The 26,280-nt window shown below is 37.5% G+C and overlaps 1 protein-coding gene across 8 annotated transcripts in view; it reads right to left on the bottom strand.

Moving 5' to 3' along the window:
- Positions 1 to 26,280, bottom strand: part of myo9aa (myosin IXAa) — a 185,195-nt gene that overhangs the window by 123,127 nt on the left and 35,788 nt on the right. For all 8 annotated transcript variants that reach the window (XM_056233202.1, XM_056233205.1, XM_056233209.1 and 5 more), the window contains exon 2: positions 20,233 to 21,150. In XM_056233202.1, the coding sequence (XP_056089177.1) occupies positions 20,233 to 21,075 (843 nt within the window). In that variant the 5' untranslated portion in view covers positions 21,076 to 21,150. The remainder of the gene's footprint in view (positions 1 to 20,232; positions 21,151 to 26,280) is intronic.

Here is a 26,280-nt window from a genome sequence, read left to right as displayed (position 1 = left end):
TGCAGTGTTGGTTTGGTGCCAAGGCAAGCCTAACCCCGGTGAACCCATTACACACTGCACTTCTGTTTCTGGCTGCTGTTACATCACTCAGACTCTGACGCTGGTACTACAGGATAGGAAACTGACAGAGAGCAAACAAGCTAAAGATAGGTGGTTCAGTTCAGGTCTTGTGAAGCAGGTTAGAAACATTAAAAGCTATTCAAAAGTTTAGTTTAAGGCACGTAGTTGAACGTACAAGAAATATTTTTGCATGTTTACTTAGCCTTTACGAGATATGGGAAAAGTACCAATTCTCAAGCTTGGCTGACCCTTTGCCAATCACATAAAAGGATTCACGGCGGTGATCTTAATTAATTAGCTATACGTCTTCTCACATCTATAATGGAAGATCAGGTGTAGTACCTCACTGAAATGGGAATCTGTGGCATGCAGGTAAATATGAAAGTTGACATTGTAGCTGGCTGATTTAGTAAGGCACTCGGGTCACCCAAATTGCTTGTGGGCTCTGAAAAGTGGGGAGACACGTTGCAAACAGCCATTTTATGTTCTTGTGTTACAGCCTTTTCCTACTTATTTGGGCAGACCTTGGCCACCTGAAGTGGCTATATAACCCAGTCAAAGGTCTGGCTGTGAGAGACTGCAGTTGGAGTAAGGATGACTGTGACTGTATTATTGAGATGTTGATCATTGTGGAAGGGCTCAGTCCCACCACTCCAATGAAGTCTATTCCGAAGCAAGAAAGTTGGTTAACTTGGCCATCTTGGTAATGCCCTTGGGCATCTATTTTCCAGTAATGTAAACAATAAGAATAATTTGTTACATTTATATAGCGCTTTTCTGGGTACTCAAAGCGCTTTACATATGGAAGGGGGAATGTCCTCAACCACCACCAATGTGCAGCAACACCTGGATAATGCGACGGCAGCCATATTGCGCCAGAACGCCCACCACACACCAGCTTATAGGTGGAGAGGAGACAGGGTGATTAAGCCAATCAGTATATGGGAATGATTAGGAGGCCATGATGGACAGAGGCCACTGGGCAAATTTGGCCAGGATGCCGGGGTTACATCCCTACTCTTTTTCCGAAAGACATCCTGGGATTTTTAATGACCACAAAGAGTCAGGACATCGGTTTAACATCTCATCCGAAAGAAGGTGCTCTTTTTAACAGTATAGTGTCCCCATCGCTACACTGGGGCGTTAGGACCCAAACAGACCACCAGGTGAGCACGCCCTGCTGGCCTCACTAACACCTCTTCCAGCAGCCACCTAGTTTTCCCAGGAGTCTCCCATCCAGGTACTGACCAGGCTCAACCCTGCTTAGCTTCAGTGGGCAACCAATCTTGGTCCACAGGGTCATATGGCTGCTGGCTCAAATGCATACATTTACCAAGTAAATGCAATCTTAAACAGGGAATGACCAGAATCCATAAAATCTCTAAAATTCAAGTTTGAACTTCAATAACCACAGGTCATGTTAGTATGATCGTCTGATTGATCAGGCCACATATGTAAGCTTTACTCCCAATCAGGACTTCATCAACATATGGACATTTGGGAGCCCTGCAATCTATGCATGGGTTATCATGGATGGAGCAACTAGGTAAAAAAGAACATATATTTGCATGGTCAACAACGATCGATATAAACAAGTATTAGGGAAATTTTCCTCTTCATAATCAGGCCTATCTCGGAGTAAACAGATAACAACTCTTTCATCACGCACATACACAAAGTTGTGTAAATACAAGTTACCAGACCTAGTCATATCGATCCAAAACCAACTTTAACTGAAAATCTAAATTTAAATAACTTAGTCTTGATTCAGTGGAAAACAGAACATATTTTGAATTGTAAAAAAATAGATTTCTCATAGTGGTAAATAATACAAAGTTTTTTAGAGTAATACTCTTTCGGTCTTTCTTTTTAAAAAATGTCATCTTTTTTTTAAATCTGCCATTTCTTTGCTATTAAATATGAAATTTACTAGCAATTTCTGAGTGAAAATAGTTTGGTTTTTTTGTCCATACAATGAAAGTCAATGGGGTCCAATGCTGTTTGGACCTAAACATTCTTCAAAAATGATTATTTTGTGTTCCAGAGAAGAAAGCCATACAGGTTGGAAACAACATGAAGGTGATTACGGTAAATGACTATTTAAACATTTTTGTGAACAACCCTTAAAGTGACAGTGGCAATGGCAGCAACAAACACATTAGGTAGACCGTTTAGAAGAATTGAGATATGTCCATGCTAGCCATAACTGCATGCCATTCCCAGCCTGTGTAAGTGTGTGTGGGTGGTATTGGTAAATGAGAGCTGGGTGTGTTGTTGTAACGGTGTTGGTGGGTGTAAATGCGTTTTAAAGCACTCCGTTCCATTGCTCATCTATTAGTCAGCAGCACATTAAGCAAGAAAGAGCTCTTCCATTGATGGCAACGGTCTTAAACTGCACACGCCCCTGTTTAAACGTAGCCGTAGCCAAGACCTGAGGATGCTGACAGGGAACATGAAGAGAAAAAACAGAACAGACTGCAGCAGAACGTGAAGAAGAGATTCTCAAACGCTTACAGGAATGTGGCACACAGGAGATGAAAAATAAACCACAGATCCCCATAAACTGGGACTCAAATTGAGGGCAGTTTACCAGGAAGTAAGACTCCCACAACTTTAAAAAAAACGAATTATTTACCGCTATTATATATACATTATTGTATTGCCAATTATTGTAACTAATTATTACTTAAAACTAATTTATCACCAAAATGACATTTAAACATTTTTTTCCTGTGTAAAAAATTCTTCATGCCTTAAAATCACTTGAATGTAACTCGACACCCTTGCCTCATTTAGTATACGCGGTTCTATAAATATGCAAATGAGCCCCGCCTCCACTCACTCACTCAGCTCAGAGATCCACTGGTTGACGATCACACGTTGATCTGATTGGTTACAAGGTCGTTTGTGACGTCAGAAACACCAGCGATTTCAAAATACTTTTTTGAAGATACTCAGCAATGGTGTTGACATATGCTTTAAGACAAACCATGTACAAATTCATATTAAAAACACCACATAGACATATAAACAACATTAAAAGCTTGATTTTCAACACAGGGGGACTTTAAGTAGAGCAAAGAATCCCATAATACATTGTAATGAGCTCAGAGACAAATTGGTGGATGAACTGACAGAAATGGTTTCTTAGAATGAAGCTTTTAAAAAACTTTTTGGGTATTGTAAGTAAAAAATTATCTGCTTTGGTCAGAATGTGTGCCTTGTTAGATTGTAAAGCCTTAAGCTTGGCAACATGCTAATGTCAATCTCTCACTAAAGAACAATGTTTTTACGGTGATTCATGTTTCCAGGGTGATTCATGTGAGGAGTGTTTTTGTGACATGCTATAAGTTGCTGCCTATATAACACGTTAAAATTCAACCCAGGCTCACTGGAAAAACGTGTGTGTGGCGAAATTTCTGCAAAATTATATTACATCGTTTCCTGCATGTTTTGCTGTACTTTCAAATGTTCAAAGCGACGCTAAAAGCACTGTCAGTTCTCCCTGAAACAGATGAATGTAAACGTGCCAACGTTTTATTAAGTTGGTCGTTGTACATATCGCATCAGTTTTGAAATGAAATGTCTGAAGACTGGTAGAAATAGGTTTATTTTATATACCACCAACACTTAATCTAACCGATAGTGTTAACAAAAGCAAACATGAGATAAAAATACAAGTTTGTAAGCTAATATTGAGCTTTGTGACTCGTGTTTCAAAAGATAACTGCAATACTGTACCAGGAGAGGTAGTAAGCAAGTTTACTACATCAGAAAAACTGTGGAGTTGGTTGTTGGATACAAACATCAAAATGGATTACTTTACAAATCATGCAATATGATAAAAGTGTTTTGAGGACATAACACAGTACTGTACAAGTAACCGCACACACAAACAAATCCCAGTAATCATAATTCATCTGAAAAGGAATAAAAGTTGTTGGTGTTTTACTGTCCCTAGTGTTCATTTCAACTGGAAAACGCAGTGAATTGTATGTAGTAGCCTATATGTTTTGCAAAAACATAGGTAGAGGCATGTTTTTCTAATGAGCCCACATTTAGAGGAGTGTTTAAGTCTGCATGGTAGTAGACACTAGACAGCAAGCCAGCACACTAGGATTTGGGACAGAGCTCTACAATCATCGTATCATCAACAGCAGAGAATGAACCAAGGCAGGTACAAAAACAGGGAATATGGACGCATCTTTTATGGAAAGAGTGATATCAGGAAACGGACTGCTTTCCCACAGTGATGGGTGTTATCTTTGTAAAGCAGACTTAACCCCGAAAAGTAAAAAGTCTGTCAACGCAAGACTAAACTGGTCTTCATAATTTGAGCGGTCTTTCGTGTCTCATGAGATTTTCCTTTGAGACACCAAAAGGCTCAAACTGTATCAGTCTAATACTTCTCCCATGATTAATCAGCTGAATTTGACAAAATTAGCAAGATTTCTTCTTTATCAGATACAACGTAATCTTCAATGTGGCATAATGTATGAAGAGGACAGCTACTGTATCCCTATAAAGCCTTGAATATCTTAGAAATCCAAAGAAGCCATGTTATCAGACTCGACAGGGCAGGGCTGGATCACGTCCACATACTTCTGCTCTACTCTGGTTGATTAAGTTTGGAGTATTTCCCAAGCAGAAACACTACTATTTACCCAGAAAAGCCTATCTTAATAATTCAATCCAGTGAGGTGCACAAAGTCGTATTAAATTATAAGTAGAGTAAAGAGTACATGGGTCAATGACGTGACGCCTACATTTTCAGTCCGATTGCTTTTTTTTTTTTCAGTTAAAAACGGGTTTAAATGCATAAAAAGATACCATGTAGTGCTCACTTTAACTTTTCAAAAAACAGTTATTTGTAATTTCTGTTATTTAAAGTGTCAAAGCATCATGTGGTGTGACCGTCCGACCATAACTGCTGTTTTGGAAACGCATTTGAAATTACTTTGGAAATCAGATTTTTCTTTCTTTAAAGAGTTTTGTAATCATGTACAAAATGGCAAAGCATTTGTATTTATATTGCCATCACAATATACAAACACATGTTGTCAGATGATGTCCATTTTATGAAAAATCATGTGGTGCAATCATCAAGAAACTGGGACTTTCATGTTGAAATCCATTAAAAAAGACAAAGTGGTAGAGTTGCATCATATACCAATTTGCCAAGGACCCATGGAAGCAGAAAGCAGGGTTGTAACTCTCTCTTTCAAATTTGGAAGAAAAAAACTTTTTAATGGCTGGTTTGTACCACATTTGGATAACATGGTACGACCTAAAAAATAAAAACACAATGAATATTAAGTTATTTCTACAAATTATATACTTTTATTTCAAATTCATAAATGACCTTATGTGGGAAGCTTTTGCAGAATGATCCAACTGTTTTCCCCCTATTAAAGGAGCTGTATGTAAGAAATTTATTTCAATTAATCATAAAATGGCCCTGATATGTCACTAGACATTAAGAAATCATGTTCATTTCAAATACTTATATCACTGACAACAGTAGTCCGGCCAGGATATTGTCCTTTAAAAAGTGAAGTTGCAGCCCTCAACTGATGTTGATGTTGTCATGTTGTGTTTTGGTCTGATGCTCCACCCTCCACCAATCTACCAATCACGAAGTCAGTAGTGTTGCAGCATCCGGGTTGCCAGCTCTGCTCTAGTTACCACAGCTGCAGCTCGTCACGTTCCTGCTAGATCCTGCAACCTATCTGGCAACCTCGAGTCAGGGCGGAGGGGGAGGGGATACACCGCTCTACAGTAATTTGAAAGTGATTGCAGTACCAGTTTTGGCCACAATCTTACAAACAGCGCAGTCCAAAACCAACACTGGCTTTCAGTGTACAGACATAAAAATTATAAAGAGAAAAAAAAACAGAATAAAAGAAAGCCATCCATGTTTGCAATGAAATGAGGGTGAGTAGGCCTAAATGATGACAGATTTTGTGTTGTATTCATATAAAATGAAAATTCTGTCATTATTTTAACATTCATGTCATTCCAAACCCATGTTTTTCTTGCTTCTGTGGAAGATACGTTATTTTGTAGCTTCTCTGAACATCAATGAGCTTTTGGTCATTTTTAGTAGCAAAATATATGGCATTGGAACAATTATTAGGGTCAGAAAACAGTTTTATGTCTTTAAAAGTCAGCATTAAACGACAGTTGTGATAGTCTGGAAGTTATTTTGCTTAAAGATTACAAGGGCATGAACTTAAAAGATGTGCACTGATAAATCATTTATAATAAATGCTGCAATATTCATTTGCGTAATTTTTTAAAAAAAATCATCCATTTTGATTTAATAACTGTAATAATGAGTATAAAATGTGGACGCCGTCGCCCACACATGGCATAAGTGAGGTCTGAAACTGTAAATAGCTTTAGGGCTGCATTGCAGTTCTGCGCGATTGCTTGCTAAGAAACAGGTGGTGACCAGAAACACAGCCCACATTAAATCACATGGAAACTGGACGCTGGGGGAGGGAAAGAAGCCCACATACTTTAGACTTGGAGCCAGTCTGATTAGCTGTGACACTGAGACAAACACAGGGATTCCCTCCAGAGTCCTGAGGAGAAGTGCAGGTACAGTCTCTGAACTCTCAGTGACCAGGACGGACACATCTGACAGCAAACACCAATGCAAACAAAGCAATATGCAAATATTTAGCACTGTAAAAATTCTTCGTACATGACGATGAAGCGTCACTACAAGTCACTTGTAAAGAATCTAGGGAAAGACATTGTTTAAAATCTTTTATGCTCACCAAGGCTGCAATTTAAAACAACGGTTTTCTATTTTAATGTATTTAGTAGTCAACATTTGAAGTGGATCAAAACCTTTCATCAAAGTTAAACATGAATTTTGAACAATACCCATTCTTGTCTTAGGACAACTTTGATTAACTTTTTTGATCCACTTCAAATGTTGACTATTTTTTACCAATTTACCAATTTTCAGCATCATTACTCCAGTCTTCAGTGTCACATGATCCTTCAGAAATCATTCTTATATGCTGATTTTTCCCTTTATCTACTTTGAAAACTGTGATGCTTGTTTTTCAGGATTACTTGTTGAATTAAAAGTTCAAAAGAATAGCATTTATTTGAAATACGTTTTTTGTAACAATGTAAATGTCTTTACTGTCACTTTTAAACAACTTAATGCATCCTAGCTGAATAGTTTAACATCCTAGTAGTTGAAGTGACTGTAAAACCATTTTTATTTAATAATCCTTTTTTTTTTAGGTGAATTATGAGTAAAATGAAAAGTATTTTATAGCCCTCCAAAACAGATATCTTAAAAAAAAAAAAAAAAATTATGTAAAACATACTAAACTACTGAGCATGTTTTATATGTTTTAATCAATATATGGAAACTGTACATGAAATGATTCCCGGTTTGGGTGGATTCAGTCTTCGGTCTGGATCTGCATTTGCCGACCGCCGCTTTAGACTGTTAAACATCAAAACAACCTGAAGTACGAGTAAAATGCCCGTGAAATTTAAGCCATAACTCACTAGAAAAGTTTCTGACCAACACAAAGCCATCGCAGTCTCTAATGACAGTTCAAAAGTCACACCAGTTTCACCGCAGGCAACATTCCTGTAGTGACAAGAGCTTTATTCTTAGCAGGACGGCAATGCTGATCCTCTTACTAACAGAGCGCTCCATATAGCCAGAGCCATAAATACACAGGAAATCACGTGACAAGTGTCACACAAGAGCTGGTTAAAGGTGACATGGATATTATCTAAACAGCATTTTATTGTAAAGAATCTTAAAGCATGCCGTAAGACATTTTTCTGTCCTCAATGAAAGCAAAAATGCTGTGTATGTGTAGAGGCAAAACCACAGGCAATAAAAACAGGTCGTTTCCATTTCCATTTATCTTGGAAATTCAGATTTTCCTACTTGGAAAAAGTAGCAATATAATTTAACTTGATGTCAAAACGTCCAACTTGTCTGGAAGCGTTGGTTTAAAAAAAAAAAAAAAAGAATTTGCACATGGTTTGTCTTAAAGCACATTAAAAACACCACATAGACATAAACAACATTAAAAGCTGGATTTACACCAAAGGGGGACTTTAAAGGGATACTCATTTTACAACTCCCCCAGAGTTAAACTGTTGAGTTTTACCGTTTTTGAATCCATTCAGCCGATCTCCGGTTCTGGCGGTACCACTTTTAGCATAGCTTAGCATACATCATTGAAGTGGACAAGACCATTAGCATTTCCAAAAAAAAAAATGACCAAAGAGTTTCGATATTTTTCCTATTTAAAACTTGACTCTTCTGTAGTTCTGTAGTACTCATGGTACGGCAGTAAAGTTTCTTGATTATTACGCAGGAATGAGAGTATAGTTCCTAGCCATATCAGCCTAGAAAATCGCAACTTTACATTTTCCGTCGGTCTTAGTGCACGATGTAACTACAGAAGAGTCAAGTTTTAAATAGGAAAAATATCGAAACTCTTTGGTCATTTTTTTTTGAGAAATGCTAATGGTCTCGTCCACTTCAATGATGTATGCTAAGCTATGCTAAAAGTGGTACCGCCAGAACCGGAGATCGGCTGAATGGATTCAAAAACGGTAAAACTCAACAGTTTAACTCTGGGGGAGTTGTAAAATGAGCCTATTTCCAAAAAAAGTGGAGTATCCCTTTAAAATATTAGTATTTTTCATTCACACACTCATTTCTTCAGAAGACATTGACTAGGATTACATGCATAATGAGATTTAAGCCTCATGTAAACACATACCTTGATCAAATTGATGTGATTAAAAAACTGATGCGAGTCAATCAAGCGCAGATTCGTAAACAGCGGTAATTTTGGCCAAATTTGTATTCATGTTGCATGACATTAATATACATTTTCCTAAATCTTTCTTGTGTTTATGTGAAGAAAGTCATACACATCTGGGATGGCATGAGAGTGAGGAAATGATTTTTGGGTGGAGTATCCCTTTAAGGCAGCTGTTGTGTGTGTGTGTGGAGGAATAATGCGAGTGTAACCTTCACAAACAAACATGCATTATGTGCGAATGGACGAGAAGAACATCTGTGCCGGACTATAACACATTCAGCTAAATTACAGAAACTGTACCGTACAGACTTCTCAAACTATAGCTATACGCAAACATTTGTGTCGTAACTTTTAATTTCGACATGTTGAAAAGCCTGGAATGTGGATGTGACCTCCCTAAATGGCATGAGTATAATTTACAAGTTCCTGTGGCTACAAAAGCAGCTTAAAATAAGACTTTTTTTCAATCTTTTATCACATGGAAGTTTTCTTTTTAGAAAAAGTAATCTCTATATGACCAATATTAAGAGAACTTGTTCCATAGATTCAACAGCATTCACAATATCTATACTATTAGTCATGCTGTCTTCACTTCAAGACATGGTGTAAAAAGCTTGATTGATTTGTTTAAATAAGGCACAGCTGTAAGGAAAAGAAAGCCATTCATTGACATGGACAGTGTGTTTACTGTGTAACGTTCAGCAATGCAATTCAAGCATGGGTCTGAACATCTAGGTTGAAGTCAGTCAACAGTCAGGCCTTTTACAACAATAAACCTTGCCAACAACGGATGAGCTTAATGATTGGTAATCTTCTTCGTCAGACCTACTACGAGCAACTCAGGTTACAAAGGTCAGTGTTCGGTATAGGGATGGGCATTTAAAAAAAAAAAAATTGTATTCAAATATTTGGGCTCATAATAAAAAAAAATGAATATTCGTTTATTTAAATGACGTTTAACGAGAAATACTTAAGTTCTCACCATTTCTGAACAAGCTAACGATTAAGCAAAATACAAATCAAGCTTACGTTATATCGTTGAAAAAGTTGAAAACATTTTATCGTTAAAACCGTGCGAAGGCTTCAAGGGATCTCGCCGGACGCACCGAATTTTATTATGGGTGATTTTAACTATTGTAAAATGGGGAAGTCCCTGTGTGGTTTTTATCAGTATGTAACCTGTACACGTTATATGAAATATTTGGATCATTGTTACGGATCTGTAAAGTGAGCATATCAATAATTTTGTAGAGCTCCGTTAGGTACATCTGATCATAATGCTGTGTATTTGACCTAACCTAACATTAAACAATGTGTAAATTAAAAAATTAAAAAAGAACAAAAGCATTTAAGCTCAAGCAGCGCGAACGGGGGAATATGCAAATAAAGCGCCAATTATTGTATGGAACGTATACACTTTCATAACGAGAGCATTTAGCCGAGAGCACAGCATCAAGATGATCAAATTAATACGCACACGTGTGCCTTATTAGTTTTTGTGCTTAAAAACAGCTATACAGAGCGCATTGAAAAGGAATAGAAGATTGTCAACACGCATTTCTGTCCTTTTTTTAAAAAAAATATAGATAATTATCCTATTTTTATAGTTAAAAATCCAATATTAATGACACAAGATGCTACTAAAACAGGGAGACGTGACTCATGCACTAGTAAGCATGGATCTTTAGTGAATCCTTTGTGTAAAGAAGACATTTGTCATTGTTGATGTATTGTCATACGTAAAATATATATATATATATATATGTCAGTGTGTCAGTGCCATAGCTAACATACTTCACACACACTTGGATTTGCAAATATAAAGCATTGAGTTTCACAATCACAAAGCAATTCATTACTATTTTACATTTTGGCCAATTTGGTGGCTAATTTGTATTAATTCATATGACCTCATTCATACGTTTTTGAATGATCTGCTTACTTTTAGGGGTGACATTGTAAAATATAGTTTTATGGGAGCAGAATTGGCAAATTAATGGTAAATTACCATAGAAATGGCTATTTTTTCTCGATTAAAAATACCACTGGACATAAATCCAGTGGGCCTCAACTTTACTCCACTGATCGTACAGCTTTATGAAGTTCACACTACATTAAAACGAAATGATCAAGATGCCGTTGGCTTTAAAACGTTCCAGAACATCTCCGTCAGGATAATGAATACTAACATACAGTAAATCCCCCAAACTCTGCCGCCCCACCCAGTGCTAGCAGTAATTCACAATAATCCCAGTAGCGCATTAAGACTAATGACAGTAGGCATTAAAGATTCATTATAGTCTGCTGAGGAGGATCGGCCATGCGGTGACCCGGGCTGACTCTCATCTGGCTCTAGCTGGAATGTTTCTGTTGGACTGGAAAACACCAAGCCTCGCTTAGGCCTGGAAACGAACCCAAGCAACCTGCCAAACTCCCAGAGACCCTTACCTCACACACACCGTCACACGAATACCTTCAAAACCACCGAATCGCTGAAATAAACTACAGAGCTGAGCACTGTGCCAAGAAGATTGTGAAAACTTGACCATAGGAAATGACGACAAAAGAAACATTAACTTTTGAACAAATAGCCTATTACCAAAAAAATAATTGAGGAACCCTTTTCAAAAATGTACTATTGTGAAATCTGAACATTAAACAAATAGGAAAAAGAAACCCATCAAGTCTTTCAGGTGCTTTCAGTCATATTTTGTACGATTTGATTTCGAACTGTCGGTGCTGGAATTGATTCAGGCAATTAACTAAAATATTATGATTTGCTTCAAAATGATCGTTCAGATTCATTCACTGAATCATTCTGTAGGGTACATCATTACACCAGTAGGTGGCAACAAGTGAATCTAAGAGTATTACGAGTAGTTTTTTATCATTCTCCCAAAATATCTATTCAAAAACACAGAGGCAATCTCAAACAAAACAAAGCAGCGATCAATAACATTCATTTAATTAAATCGCAACATACTTTATTAGGGATGCACCGCTATGAACATTTTGGCCGAATATATAGCCCGATAAATCAAAACTTTTGAGAACCTGATTACAAAAACAAAAGTGTCACCATTAAAAGCCGTCAAGCACTTCAACATAAATCAAACATACAGAACAGTAGCCTAGTTTGAACCAGTTCAAATAAATTTTACACTCATATGGCCAACTTTCTTAATAAAAAAACTAATAAAAAATCTTATGCCTTAAAAATAAATATCATATTAATAGAAAATGTTCTTATCGGGTCTATTACGATAACTTTCTTGGAATCGACTCTTGGAATCGACTCCATTGACTGGAATTGACTGGAATCGACTCCATTGACTGGAATCGACTCCATTGACTGGAATAGACTGGAATAGACTGGAATCGACTCCATAGACTGGAATCGACTCCATAGACTGGAATCGACTCCATAGACTGGAATCGACTCCATAGACTGGCTCCATAGACTGGAATCGACTCCATAGACTGGAATCGACTCCATAGACTGGAATCGACTCCATAGACTGGAATCAACTCCATAGACTGGAATCGACTCCATTGACTGGAATCGACTCCATAGACTGGAATCGACTCCATAGACTGGAATCGACTCCATAGACTGGCTCCATAGACTGGAATCGACTCCATTGACTGGAATCGACTCCATAGACTGGCTCCATAGACTGGAATCGACTCCATAGACTGGAATCCATAGACTGGAATCGACTCCATAGACTGGAATCCATAGACTGGAATCGACTCCATAGACTGGAATCCATAGACTGGAATCGACTCCATAGACTGGAATCGACTCCATAGACTGGCTCCATAAACTGGAATCGACTCCATTGACTGGAATCGACTCCAATTCAATAAACTGACATTGGAGGCGACACAAAAATTCTGGAATCAAACAGCCCTGTGCTAAAGTTGTGCAAAATGTCAATGTCAAACACAACAGTGGATATAGAGAGCCTTATAAAGTTTCAACAGAGGCCTATTGTGTGGCTACAACTTAACATTTTTGGATAATGAGACTGAAGTATTTGTTAACCGTTTGATGATTTACACCGTAGCACTGCTATGACTAAAGATACCAGCAGCGCACACAACCCAAGCACTGAGTCAACAAGCCTTTAAATATGACAGCAGAAGGTTTATTGGATGAATAATCCTCACCACATATTAAGCCAACTCATAACACAGACTCCCAACTATCAACGCTACTGCTCTGGCAGAAATCCAGCACGAGATGAACCTTTGAAACTGATATTCTCACTCGAGCAGAAACTTTAAGCTTCAGAGAAGATTATACCAATAAAAAAGCCAGCAAGAAAAAAGTTGTGTACATGTTAAAGCTCACCCCTTTGGAAATGGCAGTGAACTGTAGCCTGGTGGTTCAAACTTCTTCCAGAACTTCTGTTCATAATATTCGTAATATAAGGAAAGTTCATAATATTCCTCATTTAAATAAAAGCATAAAGCATATGCAAATTAAAGGGGCAGGGCCTGGTTGAGTTAGTAATTAGAGTGTTAAAACTTGTGGTTATGACAAGGGGCGGGACATTTCCCAAACACGCTGAAATAGCTTGACCAATCGCAACACACCGCTCCAGCCGACCAATCAGAGCACATTGTGCTTTTCAGAAGGAGGGGCTTCATAGAGACAGGAACTAAACAGCACGTTACTAACAGACTGGGAAGAGAGGTACTGCAACATTGTCAAATATGGGAAAAATAATATGTTTTTTGAACTTTCAAGCATCAAAACCTATCCTAGCAGACAAAATCAAGACTTTCAAACAGGTCCCCTTTAACATTTGTAAAAAATTAAGCTACAAATCAATGTACAGTTCAATCATACCGATACGTCCAGATATAGACTGTTTTTGTGGCGTTTGGCCATGCAACAGTTTCCGTCATAAAGTTTGTGTTCTGGGTAGTTGCCAGGGTGTTGCTATGCGGTTGCTTGGGCGTTTTAGGTTTTTAAGGTAATCTCGCCTTAAGATAGGGTAAGTGTACCCATTAAGCCCATGTACCCTTTAAGCCCACTTTCAACTTTAAAGTCAAATAAAAAAAAGAGTAAATCATATTTTATGCTGCTCATTATTTTAATCAATCCAGTGATTTGTTACTTCCCTGGCATTTTTTATTGTATACCAATCACATTTGGCCATGTTGAGTTAGCCCCACCCATGTGCAAGCTGTCTCAGGGCACCTCACACAAAGTCACCCCAAAACTTTGGTGTTTCGGGACCCTTCAGAAATCAACACATTTCTGCAATTTTCAGCCATTTATTTGGTAACTACATTGATATTATGTCAAATAAGAGATAAATGTGTTGTTTTTTGTGTATGAACAAATAGTACTTTATCATTTTATATAATTTTCCTTTAAAAGGAAAGATGAGTTTTATTAGCTTGCGTTCAAAGTTAATCTCTAGGTCAAACCATTAGCCTTACAGAAAGATAGACTGCCAAAGAATTAAGCATGTGAACTGCAAACAATAAATGTTTTGGGATTCATTTTACATTAATTTACAAATAAATACATTATAAATTGTTTTGTAGAGAAGATTATTTTCATAAATTAACTTTTTTTTTATATGGGCTTAAATGGTACAATGCCACAAAACCCATGGAAACTATAGCCAACACAAGCTAACCTTGAATGAAAAAAACTTAACATTTCTCAATGTGGGCACAATGAAAATTACTATGATACTTAGTCCACAGTATATTTAAGCTCCATGTATGTATTTGTAAACATATCTTACATTTTTAAAGGAAAACATTGTCTTTTTTCACCATTACTCACTGTGGAACCATTTAAGCCCACCTTATGTGTTTCAATGAGGAAGCCGAGTTAAGGCTTGAGATTCCGGGCATGGAGAGATCCCAGAGGGACCCTACATTCCCCACAGTCCTGAACCCCTGGGACTGTCCAGCTCCTAGATACCCCCACTTCCAGTCCAGCTTTGACCGGGCAAAACTCGGGACCCAAGCCAAGTTGGGGCTCCGGACTCCAGGCATGGAGGGGTCACCCAGTGGGCTCCCTATGCCGGGCGTATTGAGCCCTAACTCGGCTTTCTTCCCGAGATATGGTCACTTCCTGTGGAATTTTGATTTGATCGGGCATAACTCCACAGTCAAGCCGACCTAAGGCTCCAGACTCCCGGTGTGGGGGCCCCACTAGGAGACCCCCCGAAACCCCAGAGTCTGGATCCCCAACTCGGCTTCCTTCCTGAGATACACCTGGTCAAGCTTCCACATTTGACCAGGAATAACTCGGGAGCCAAGCCGACTTAAGGCTCCAGACTCCCGGTGTCTGGGGCCCACTAGGAGGCCCCCTTAAGCCCAGAGTATGGAGCCCCAACTCTGCTTGGCTTTCGAGATACACCCGGTCAACCGTCCAGTTTGACTCCAGTTACAACTCCAGTCAAGCCGACTTTAGGCTCCAGACCACCGGCCACTAACACCCACCCATCCCACCCAGGGCTCTAATCAAACATTAGCAAAAGGAATTTTTTTAATACTTCCCTGTCACTGAATAAATATATTGATGTTTTACTTCTTTAAAATCAATACATTTTTTATATTTTGTGAATCAATGATGATGTGGGCTTATTTGGAACACACGCGGGCTTAAATGGTGCCAAAAGTACCAATTAAGCCCATGCCAGACTTCTGACTTTATTCCTAAATTATCTTAATTTTATATTCTAAAATGTACATCAACTAATTAATACATTATCAAATGAGATAAATCTTGCATTTTAACTAATAATTTTCCATATAAACCATGTCAATATCTATGAAAAAAACCTAGACTTAGATTTTGGTGGGCTTAATGGGTACACTTACCCTATGGCTCAGGTTCTCCTACTTCAGTTTAAATCTATAGGATTTTGGAAAAATTAAGCCTGGTAGCTTAAAGGGATAGTTCACCCAAAAATAAGAATTCTGTCAGTAATTACTCTCCCTCGTGTTGTTCCGACCCCGTAAGACTTTCGTTCATCGTCGGAACAAAAATTAAGATATTTTTGATTAAATCTGAGAGCTGTCTCACTCCTCCATAGGCTTCTAATGTAATTGAAACCTGCCGGCCCAGAAAGCTAGTAAAAACATTGTTAAATAGTCCAAGTGACTACAGTGGCTCAACCTTAAGTTTATCAAGCGACGAGAATACTTTTTGTGTGCAAAAAAAACAACAACAAAAATAACGACTTTATTCAACTTTTCATCTTCTACTGAGTGAGTTCACGTAGTGTAACGGCGCAGCGCTACGCCAGAACGTAGCCTCACTATTGGCCGACGCTAGTCATGAGTGTGATGCTGGCCAATAGTGAGCCTATACGTTCTGACGTAGCGCTGTTACACTACGTGTTTGGGTGAACTAACCCTCTTTAGGGCAGTAATACATCTCCTTAAGTCGCATGTTTTTTGTTGGACAAAAGTTAGACACCTCAAACTAATCCAGCACTAAGGACAAATTCTCATTAATGCAACACATTTGTACACCAGGCTTAGGCTAACTCCCTTAGCCTTAAAGAGATTTGAGCACAAAGTGTGTGTGTGTGTATAAACTGTGACAGATGTGTCACCTCCATGTGAGTAAAGTGGAAGAGACGTCTGTGTGCTCGGCCACTCCACACGCTCCGCATTAATCAGTAATGAGCAGATACACAATCTCACTCTGCAAACAATTAAAGCCCGGCCTCTACACACAAGAGCCATTCAATTGTGCCAGATGGTTGGACATTAACCCATATGCTTAAACATTAGCCTTTTGTAAGCATGTGGACGGCAAGTCAAAAAGTCAGAGATTATACTGGGATTATTAGATTGAAATAAGAAAAAAATCCATACTAGTAGGTTCTGCACATTGTAGGCGTCTCGCTAATCTGGCACAACCAGTTTAGTTCATAGCACTCTACACTAACAAGCTAAAACAGGCGAGTTCAATATGAGAGATATTGCGTATATATGCAGTGCAGGAAGGCCTGCCTGAAGGAATCAACTGAGAAAATCACTCTTTTAATGGACTGGTGGTAATATATGACACGCAAAACTATCATATGGCTACAGAAGTCTTGGGATATACCCTAGAACACGAGTTGTCTAGAATGTTATGGTGTTTTTTTCACTAGTCACTCAATATGTAAACATATTTCTTGTGCGTTCCACAGAAGAAGAAAAAAAAAATCAATATTGATGACATGATATAATTTCATATAATAAAATGATCAAATTTTTCAATGTGTTAGCAGAACAAATAGCTAGTTCCAGAACTAAAAAGACACAAAATACGCAGTCGCAGTCTTGTGACTAAACTTCAGTGGAACATTAATTGTAACTCGGGATGAATCGAAATGAACATTCTGGGCCCAAACTAAATAAACTAATAACAAATTAATCAAACTTGTTTAATATTCAACACTCAAATAGCAAAAATTGAGTTGTACAAATGTTTAAGTTGCACATAAGGCAGTTTTTAGTTCAACCTTTTTAATAACAGAATTGTTTGTTCTCCAGTTTGTTGGTGAAATATAAACATTTAAATGGCAATAAACTGTAATAACTTGTTTTGATGAGTGATTTATTCACATTTAATAATGAAAAATATAATGAATTTGTAATACAGTTCATATATTTAGCAAAAATGCTCTTCTCTAGAGTTATTTTTTATGGACATTGAATAGTTTTCCTGAGGTAAATGTAACGTTAAGTGACACTGAATAGCCTACAAGCTGTATTATTGACGTCTTTCCCTGGTTGAAACACTGATCGAGCGATTACATGAGACAGGATTCATTTTGGTAAGTTGTAATGCTTTCAACATTCCTTCTGATGTTCATTCATGTTTATTATATGTGCTGTAACTAGTAGTAAAGAGATGAGATGATCCGTGCTGCCGCTTGAACTACAGTGAACTGTCACGGCGTATTAAAGAGCACCAAAACGACATTTATTGCTTGAATTACTTAATAAAATAAATTGACTGAATTTAAAAATGTAAAATCCATATTAAAAGCTTTTTGCGATTTTTGGATGGCAGTCACGCTACAAATGTTTAGTTAAGTTTTATGTATCAACAGAAAACAGCACAGACTAAAGTTTTTAGAGAAATTATATAATTACCAATTGAAAGGGTAGGCTAAATAATGTAGTCAATCCAGAGCTGGTGTCCACACAGCTGACATGTTTAACTGTTGTATCCACATTGTGTGGACGAAATGGATGCTGAACACGGTCAAAACGTGCCATCAGAGAAGCGCTAATTAAACGTTTGTTTCGGTCAATGATTTCGGCCCTCCAAAACCATTTTGGCCCGAAAATTAAAATGGTTATATTTGGCCGAAAATTTTTGGTAGCCAAAAAATCCCTACATTAATGAAGCTATATATCTTCATTCTTGCAAAATAATCAAATATATTATTTAGCAGAAGACATTTATGTTTTGTGTGATTATTATTAATTAATAATAAACGAAGACCTCCGATGCAAAAGCCTCTAAAAGCCACCTCTGTCAAAAATGAGATAATAATATTGAGTGAATGCTTTCCGCACATGGTAAACGCAAATCAAATACTTTCACTTCAAACTCACTAAATCATCCCAACCTCAGCCTATTCAGAAATGCCGTTACTTGGGTAGAAACCACAGGAGCCTGATCAAAATGTTAATATTAAACAAAAACTTTAGACGGACTTAAGAGGCTTTTGCATCTGAAGTCTTCAAATATACTTATTTATTGCACACTCAAAATGCTGGCCACACAAAACCACAAGATCAATAGAAAAAATTTAAGCTTGAAAAAACAATAGATCACGAGGGGCAAGTTGCATTGATTTTCACATGGCCCTTTATGGTGTAGGCAAGCTTTAATAAATGCATGCAAACGGCTTTAAAAAACTCATTCCTCCAGTTACAAAATACCCTTCCGGTAAACTACACACAGAAAAGAACTAACCACAGTAACTTTGATAATGTTATCAAAACAAGATCATGCGCTTCTTGGTGACAAAAGCTGAGTGGAATTACTGGCATCACTGGAATCCAGAAGAGCAGCTTTAAAACACGTTATTTCAGCTACATTAGGACCGTAACATTGTATCGCATGACCTAGCGTATGCTTTTCTAAACCATCATTACTCAAAGGCTTATCTTAGGTCACAAAGCACACGAAACTGGAAGCATATATGTGACAATTGCACACAATGACTTGGTCTATTGAAGGTGTGATGTTGAGCATTTCAAACAGAGCGGATGACTATCAGACCTCGTCAAGCCTCAGGATTCAAAGACTGTTCACTCTGAAACTGACAATTCACAAGTCACAACCAATCAGAACACATTTAGTGTTAAATACACAGATACCAAGCGTGACATGACTGGAATGGCAACCAAGCAACCAACAAAATGTCTAGACACATGTCGCAGTGGTTTAGGTCCATAGTCAGATATCAACTTTTTCCATTAATGGGCGATACTTGTGCCATGGAATTGATTTCCAGGCACCTTTGTTAGGGCGATTTTTAGAATGACCTTATATCTGTAGCCGTGTTTCCATTACAGATCTGCGCAACACTTTTGCGATATTTTCTAAATGTCGATTAAAAACTATTGCGAAATGATAGCTTTCCATTGACCGATGTTATGCGACTAAAGCGCAATTTTGTCCTCTCACGATATGTCATTCCAAAAATCATGTTAGTAGGTTTATGTGTATCTCAGCCAACGCACTAGCCATTATTTTTAACGGAAGGAGCCGTGGGCGTGTTAACCAAGCATTAATGGCAAGGAAAGCCCCTTATACTTGTGAGCGGGCAGATATGAGTGTTTCTGGGTGTTTCTCCCTTTTATCTGCTTCAAGATCTTGATAAATTGTGGCATTTCTTTGTTGTTTATTCTCTTGATACTTTTGTCTTTTATGAGTTTAATAAAGAACTCGGACTCATCTTCTGTCTAAACACACAGCGTCATCTTTAAAGACTTTTACGTACGCAAGGTGCCCTATAAATGCCAAAAAACTTTCCACTGAAGTTTTGCGAAATATTCCTCTTACGAATTGCCTGAAAAACCACCTCATTCGAGCGTGTAAACTTTTTTGGGAGTTTTTGCGAAATTGACATGTTTCCATTGGGCGTATTTTCAATTTTATTTTGCGCAATTTCAAGGCTAATGGAAACACGGCTTGTGTTGTCCCTCTATTAATTTCCAACCCTGGTTAGGACAGAATGTAAGGCTTATTAAAGATCAGCTCCAAGCACAAATCTATAAACCTTGACCTATAAAAACCACTGCCAACAACAACCTTGTGATATTGTTAATTAATATAATCAGCTCTTACCTCCAGCACTGGTCCGGCACCCAGGATGATCTGCTCCACTCCGCTAGCAAAGCCTTTCTGACTGAGAGCCGTGAGGTGGTGGATCAAGAAGTTGGTGCTTTGGGTCTTTCCCGATCCACTCTCCCCAGAAATAACAATGCATTGATTCTGCTTACTTTGCAGCATAGCATGATAGGCCACGTCCGCCACCGCATAGATGTGCGGCTCCAGCTTGCCCAGCTGGTGATTATCGTACATCTTGACATATTTGGGATTATAGATAGGGAGGAACTTGAAGGGGTTGATGACTATGAGGATGCTTCCCACATAAGTGTAAATCTTCTCCTGTTTGAAGCGACTGCGCAGGTTGTCCAACAGGGTTTTCTCGTTGAGATTCGGCAGGTTGCAAAGGTCATCGAAGTCCTTCGGCAAGGGCTGCGGCAGAAAGCCCCGCTCAACCATGAGCCGCCGCTCTTCCGTGACCTGCAACCACATCTGCAAGTTCCCGTAGTGGATTGAGCCGTCGAGGTTCTTCTCCCGTAGCAAGAAGCGGTAGTCCTCGCTGCTGAAGCGGTTCTCCAAAGCCATGCGAGGCCACAGCATCATGCGCTGGACGGGACAGTCGGTGGGGTTGAGGATCCATTCCTCCCCACCGAACTCCTTGACTTCCGCTAGCACGTAGCATTTGGTCCGATCTAGCTGCAGCCGGTCAATGATCTGCTCGATGACCTCCGCGGCTGAAGTGATCTTGCGGGCGGTGATGGGGCAGTAGATGGTGCCCTCGGCGATGACCCCTGGGTAGATGCGCAGCGTGAACTCGGAGTCCTCAAAGCGTCGTCTCCCGCCAACATCATGAACACTCATATTGGAGCCGCAGTTTCCATCAGCACTCACTGTAGATCCTTCAAAAGGGCTTAATACTGCGTCAAGACATTACAACTGCAAGAGAAAGGAAATTAAAAGTAAATATTAGTGTTCAACTGGGGTTGATACCAATGTCTTGAGCAAAGTGGATGATGTCTGAATTTGCATATTATATGAGACAACATTTTAAAAAAAAAAAGTAGATGAACAGTAATTTTACAAGATATTTACTCTTGAAATCATGTTTGATATCCATTGACAAAGCAGTTCGTAACCTTTGCAACTAACACTGCTGTTAAACAGGTTAATCAAGTAGGCACAGTTATCAGTTAATTATTAAATTATTGGCCAATTAATTGGTGTAGGCTGCATTTCCCAAAAGCATTCTTAGCCTAAATAGATTGTAGTGTTATTTTAACATTTTTTATATATACACATCTATATAGTTGTTATTATTATTAGTTTGTGTTATTTTAGTTCATCAAATTAAATTAGCAATGTTGACAACTAGCCGGAAAAAAAGTTTTTTATATTTTGTTTTATTTCATTTAATGATTATTGTATTTCAAACAACTAAACTTTTTTATGAATTTAGTTTCAGTTTTAGTTAACTATAATAACCGTCACAGATACCCTTGGCACCAACGATATACAATGATTTTGGGAAACGCAGAGATATCGATCATTAGTAAATATACCATTAATACACAAATACAAATGGACACAAGCATGATATATCTGTGACTATACTGGTATCGGCCAGTATTAGCATTTGAGATCAGTTTACTGTTTACCAATATATATTTTTTCAAAGATATTCAGATTTTTTTTCTGAATCATATTTTTCTACTTAAGCAGTGACTGGTTCTTTAATGTCGGGTCTACGTATAAACTGGCATCATTTGGTGGGTCTCTGAAGAACAGCGCCATTACATCACAAGCTATGTTTCCATCCACACGTTTGTATCCGCATTAAGTGATATCGAATGAAAAAAGCCTTATGTAAACAGTAAAATTCGATTGAATTTCATGAATATCGACTCAAATGAAATACGATCGGTCTCATCGGATTTTATCTTGATCGATATACGGCTTATGCGATAAACGCGGATGGAAACGTTATTATGGTGCGATCCATTTTACCTAGTAAAAGTTTGTTCGCAAATGTTGGCTTGAATGTTGAGCAATTCGGTGAGAAAATGAATGGAAACACCTTAACATGTCTCAAATCAATTCGATATACCAATTTGATCGCAAAACAGCATGTGACGTCATTACGCACAGGTTTTTATCCGCTTTAAAGCCGTTTGATGGAAACACACTTTCACCAGCTTTATTCGCATGAGGTTTTTTACCGAACTTCAGATAATTCGATTGACAAGTGGATGGAAACATGGCTACTGTGTGTTTAAAAAGATATAACAGCATTTCAGGGATATTTAAATGGCCAATTTTCATAACGGCCATGCATTCTCAAAGTGAGAAACATAACTAAAACACGACTAATAATAATAATAATAAAAAACGCATATATTTTTTATAGTCTAATGACCATTTAATCTCCAACAAACTGGTAATCAAATCAGAATAAAATAAAAACAAAGATGAATATGATTGCTAGTGCTACTGCTAAACACATTTCTATGTCTGGATGCAGATATTGTGTATTCATAGACATTTTCTTTTAGCAATAGTATACTAATTAAGTTAGTAATCCAACTTATTATTTCAGATAAATGAACAAACCAACAGTTAATGATTAACTGCTGTTTCTAAGAGATTAAAACAGACCGAATGTACTATAGAGAATGGACAGATCCGTGTCTCGGGACACACTGGGTCACTATCTGCTCTCAACAGAGCACAGAATATCATCCCGCTGCCAAAATCACCAGCTGCCACCTTCTCCAACAGACACACAATAACATGATTCACAACCATCCACTTAATAAAGCCTGAACAGCCTCCAAGGGTTGCTATTCATCACAGAAGCACTGCCGCAAAGAAAAAACACGCCAAATACTCTGTTAAATTGCTATAAACGTTACATAAATGTCGATGTTTAACATAAAACACCTGCCCAACAAACAAGTGAATCTACTGAAACTACACCCATGTTTGAAGCTGAACAAACCAAGACTCTACTTTCAGTCTGAGGGCACAGGCTATCTCTGAAACAACAACTCAAAGACTAACAGCGTTCGGGGACTCAATACAGGAGCCCGTTCAGGAGCAGGGCTTTATTTATTTGTGCTTGTGAGGTCAATGTGGCCCTTGTCCACTGGTGCCCGTCTCTCATCAGGAGTTAATGAGACCTCCTCTTGTGCGTCTGCTATCTGGAGTCAAGCCAGCGCTCTCAGGTGCAGAGAGAGACAGGTCTCACTGAGGTCCTGTATAGCAATGTTATTGATACAACAGACACATTCATCAACACGGGGACATTTGCAGCGTATTTAGACATCTTTTAAACATCAGGACTGTTTTAGAGCTGTTTTAACTGCTGTCCAAGACTTGTTCAAGTCGAATATTTGGATTGCATTTGTGGAAAAATAGCTGTTAAGATAATGAATACCAGACAAAGAGCGTCAAAACTAACAGATCCTATCATCCTGTAGCTGGTTTTTAGGGCACCGTCTACATTTATGAACATGCAGCATTTTGTAAACTGTATATAATCATGCATATTCTTTTAACCGTATGTGAAACAGCATGCAAAATGCAAACGTTTCAAACTGTAATATCTTGTCACATAAACTCATTACATTGCATGTTTAATTCAGTGAGAAGTGACTCCAGCCATCATCATCCGGCATGTAGATCCTATTACTTGGCATTTCTAATCCAGTTTTCAAGATGTTAAATATCAATGTTGTTGCATGATATATTGGTATCATATTTCATATGCACACAGATATAAATACACATACAGAATCACATCAAAATTTACCATCTATTGTTAAAAAAAATATATATATCCCTCTGGTGCTTTACTTTTATTAATGACTTTTTTTATTTCAATGAAATTAAATTACATTATCAAAGTAAAATATGGTACATTATTTAATATTTTGTACTTTTAGCAGACTTAATGGTACTAAATTATATTTATGCAATAGTTATAATCCATTTATTCACTTTTTGAGCATAGACCTGACAATTAAACTTCCAACTTAAACTATGGTAAATCTTGAATGTCTTGAGCACAGACTTAAGTTTGATCTCTTTTCAAAGACGACACTTGGCAGATTATTGCTGAAGTTAAACTTGTTCAAGTTAAAAATATATAGAATTTAAAAAACTTAAAAATATATAGAATCTTGGGTTTATAGTTGTGAAAAATGCACAAAAATACTATTATCAATTTTTACATGAAATATATATTTATTTTTCAACATTTTACTCTAAAACTGGGAGAAAATCAAAGCCATAAATTTAAACAAGCTGTGTTCCAAATTATAGCTTTATATCTTAAAAAATGAGCTTTCAGTAAGACTTATTCCGGGCGCAGAACCAAACGCTTCCACTAGATTAAATTAATCGCCCATTTATTTTCATTGTGCTTATTTTTGACCCCTAATAGTACAAGTGTTTTTCAGGAGCATTTAACCTTTTTTGAATCATGTCCATGTTTTTCAATAGTCCACTTTAGACAATCTATATAAGTAACTTTGCAACTACATGTCAACTTACTCTACTAAACCATAAAAGTCTACTAATACTCTAATGAGAGTAAGTTGACATGTAGTTGCAAAGTTACTTATAGTAAGTAGAGTGGTTACAGTGGACGATCGACCTAACCTTCTCCCTTTAAATACTTTGGTCAGTTCAAGAAAAATGTATGCAATTTTATATTATTTACTTAAAAGAATCAAAAGAGCAGTTTCTTGTCTATCGTTGTTTTGTTCAACTGGTCGAGGTCGATATGGGATTTAGAAGGTAATTACTAATAACTAACGCAATATTTTTAAGAGAGAGTAATCAGTACAGTAATTAATTACACTGTTGAAGATAGTGCTAGTAATTAATAACTTTTTTAGAGTAACTTACCCAACACTGTTGCCAACAGAATGAAAGCCTATTAACAAAAGCCGCTTTTCCAGCACGGTTCGGTACGGTTAGCCAACTAGGCCGAGAATTTCAGGCCAGGAACCGTTACTTACCGAACGGTTCTCAGAACCATTCGGCCAGACGGTGGAAAAGCGGCTAAAGAATACATAATTTTATAGTTAAATGGCCCTGGGATTAAAAATTCCGGTTTTAATGGGGAGATTTTTGTCCTTAAGGTCCTGAGTGTAACTATTTTTTGTAGCTAGAGTAAAATAGATTCATGAAAGGAAATAAGGGTCAAATATTAAAATACAGACATCTGTAAAATGTATGTTGGCACTAACAGGCAAAATTATCACACAAAAAAAATTAAAAAGATAAAAATTTCCTTAAGGACGCACAGGGGTTAATAACACTGCTAAAAGACATCTACTAATATCCATCCTTCCTTCATGCTGTGCCTGTTCATGTTGTGATACCTTCATTTACTTTAAAGTCCCCCTGTGGGCAAAATCAAGCTTTTAAATGTTGTTTATATGTCTATGTTGCGTTTTAAATATGCTTTAAGAACAAACCATGTGTAAATTCATAAGTCGACAGCATTGCTGAGTATTTTCTCCTTAAAACTGCAGTGAACCAAAGACAGTCTCAAAAACACGGTTTGAAATCGACGGTGTTTCTGACGTCACAAACTCCCTTGTAACCAATCAGATCAACGTGTGATTGTCAACCAGTGGATCTCTGAGCTGAGTGAGTGAGTGGAGGCGGGGCTCATTTGCATTTTCATAGAACCGCGTATACTAAATGATGCAAGGGTGTAGAGATACATTTGAACTATTTTTTGCCATAAATAAATTTGTTTTTTCAATGAAAAAACATTTAAAATATGTAATTTTGGTGATCAAAGATGAGTTTTAAAGGGATAAAATTGTTGACTACAATACAGGGGGACTTTAAATCTATTCATTTCATTTATTTGGCTATTTATCAGTGCATACTGCATTCTAATAAAAGCAGTATGCCATATAATATAGTAAATATTAATTTTAATAAAACTATAGAATAATAATAAAACACTTTACAATGTTATAAAATGTAAACAAGTTAGTAGTTAACATGAACTAATAATGGACTACACGTATGCAGCGTTTATCAATC

The sequence above is a fragment of the Rhinichthys klamathensis genome, unplaced genomic scaffold (genome assembly GCF_029890125.1).
Source record: "Rhinichthys klamathensis goyatoka isolate OS25496 unplaced genomic scaffold, OSU_Roscu_1.1 h1tg000362l_1, whole genome shotgun sequence".
In the NCBI taxonomy this organism is placed as follows: domain Eukaryota; kingdom Metazoa; phylum Chordata; class Actinopteri; order Cypriniformes; family Leuciscidae; genus Rhinichthys; species Rhinichthys klamathensis.
This window is presented reverse-complemented; position numbering and strand designations above follow the sequence as displayed.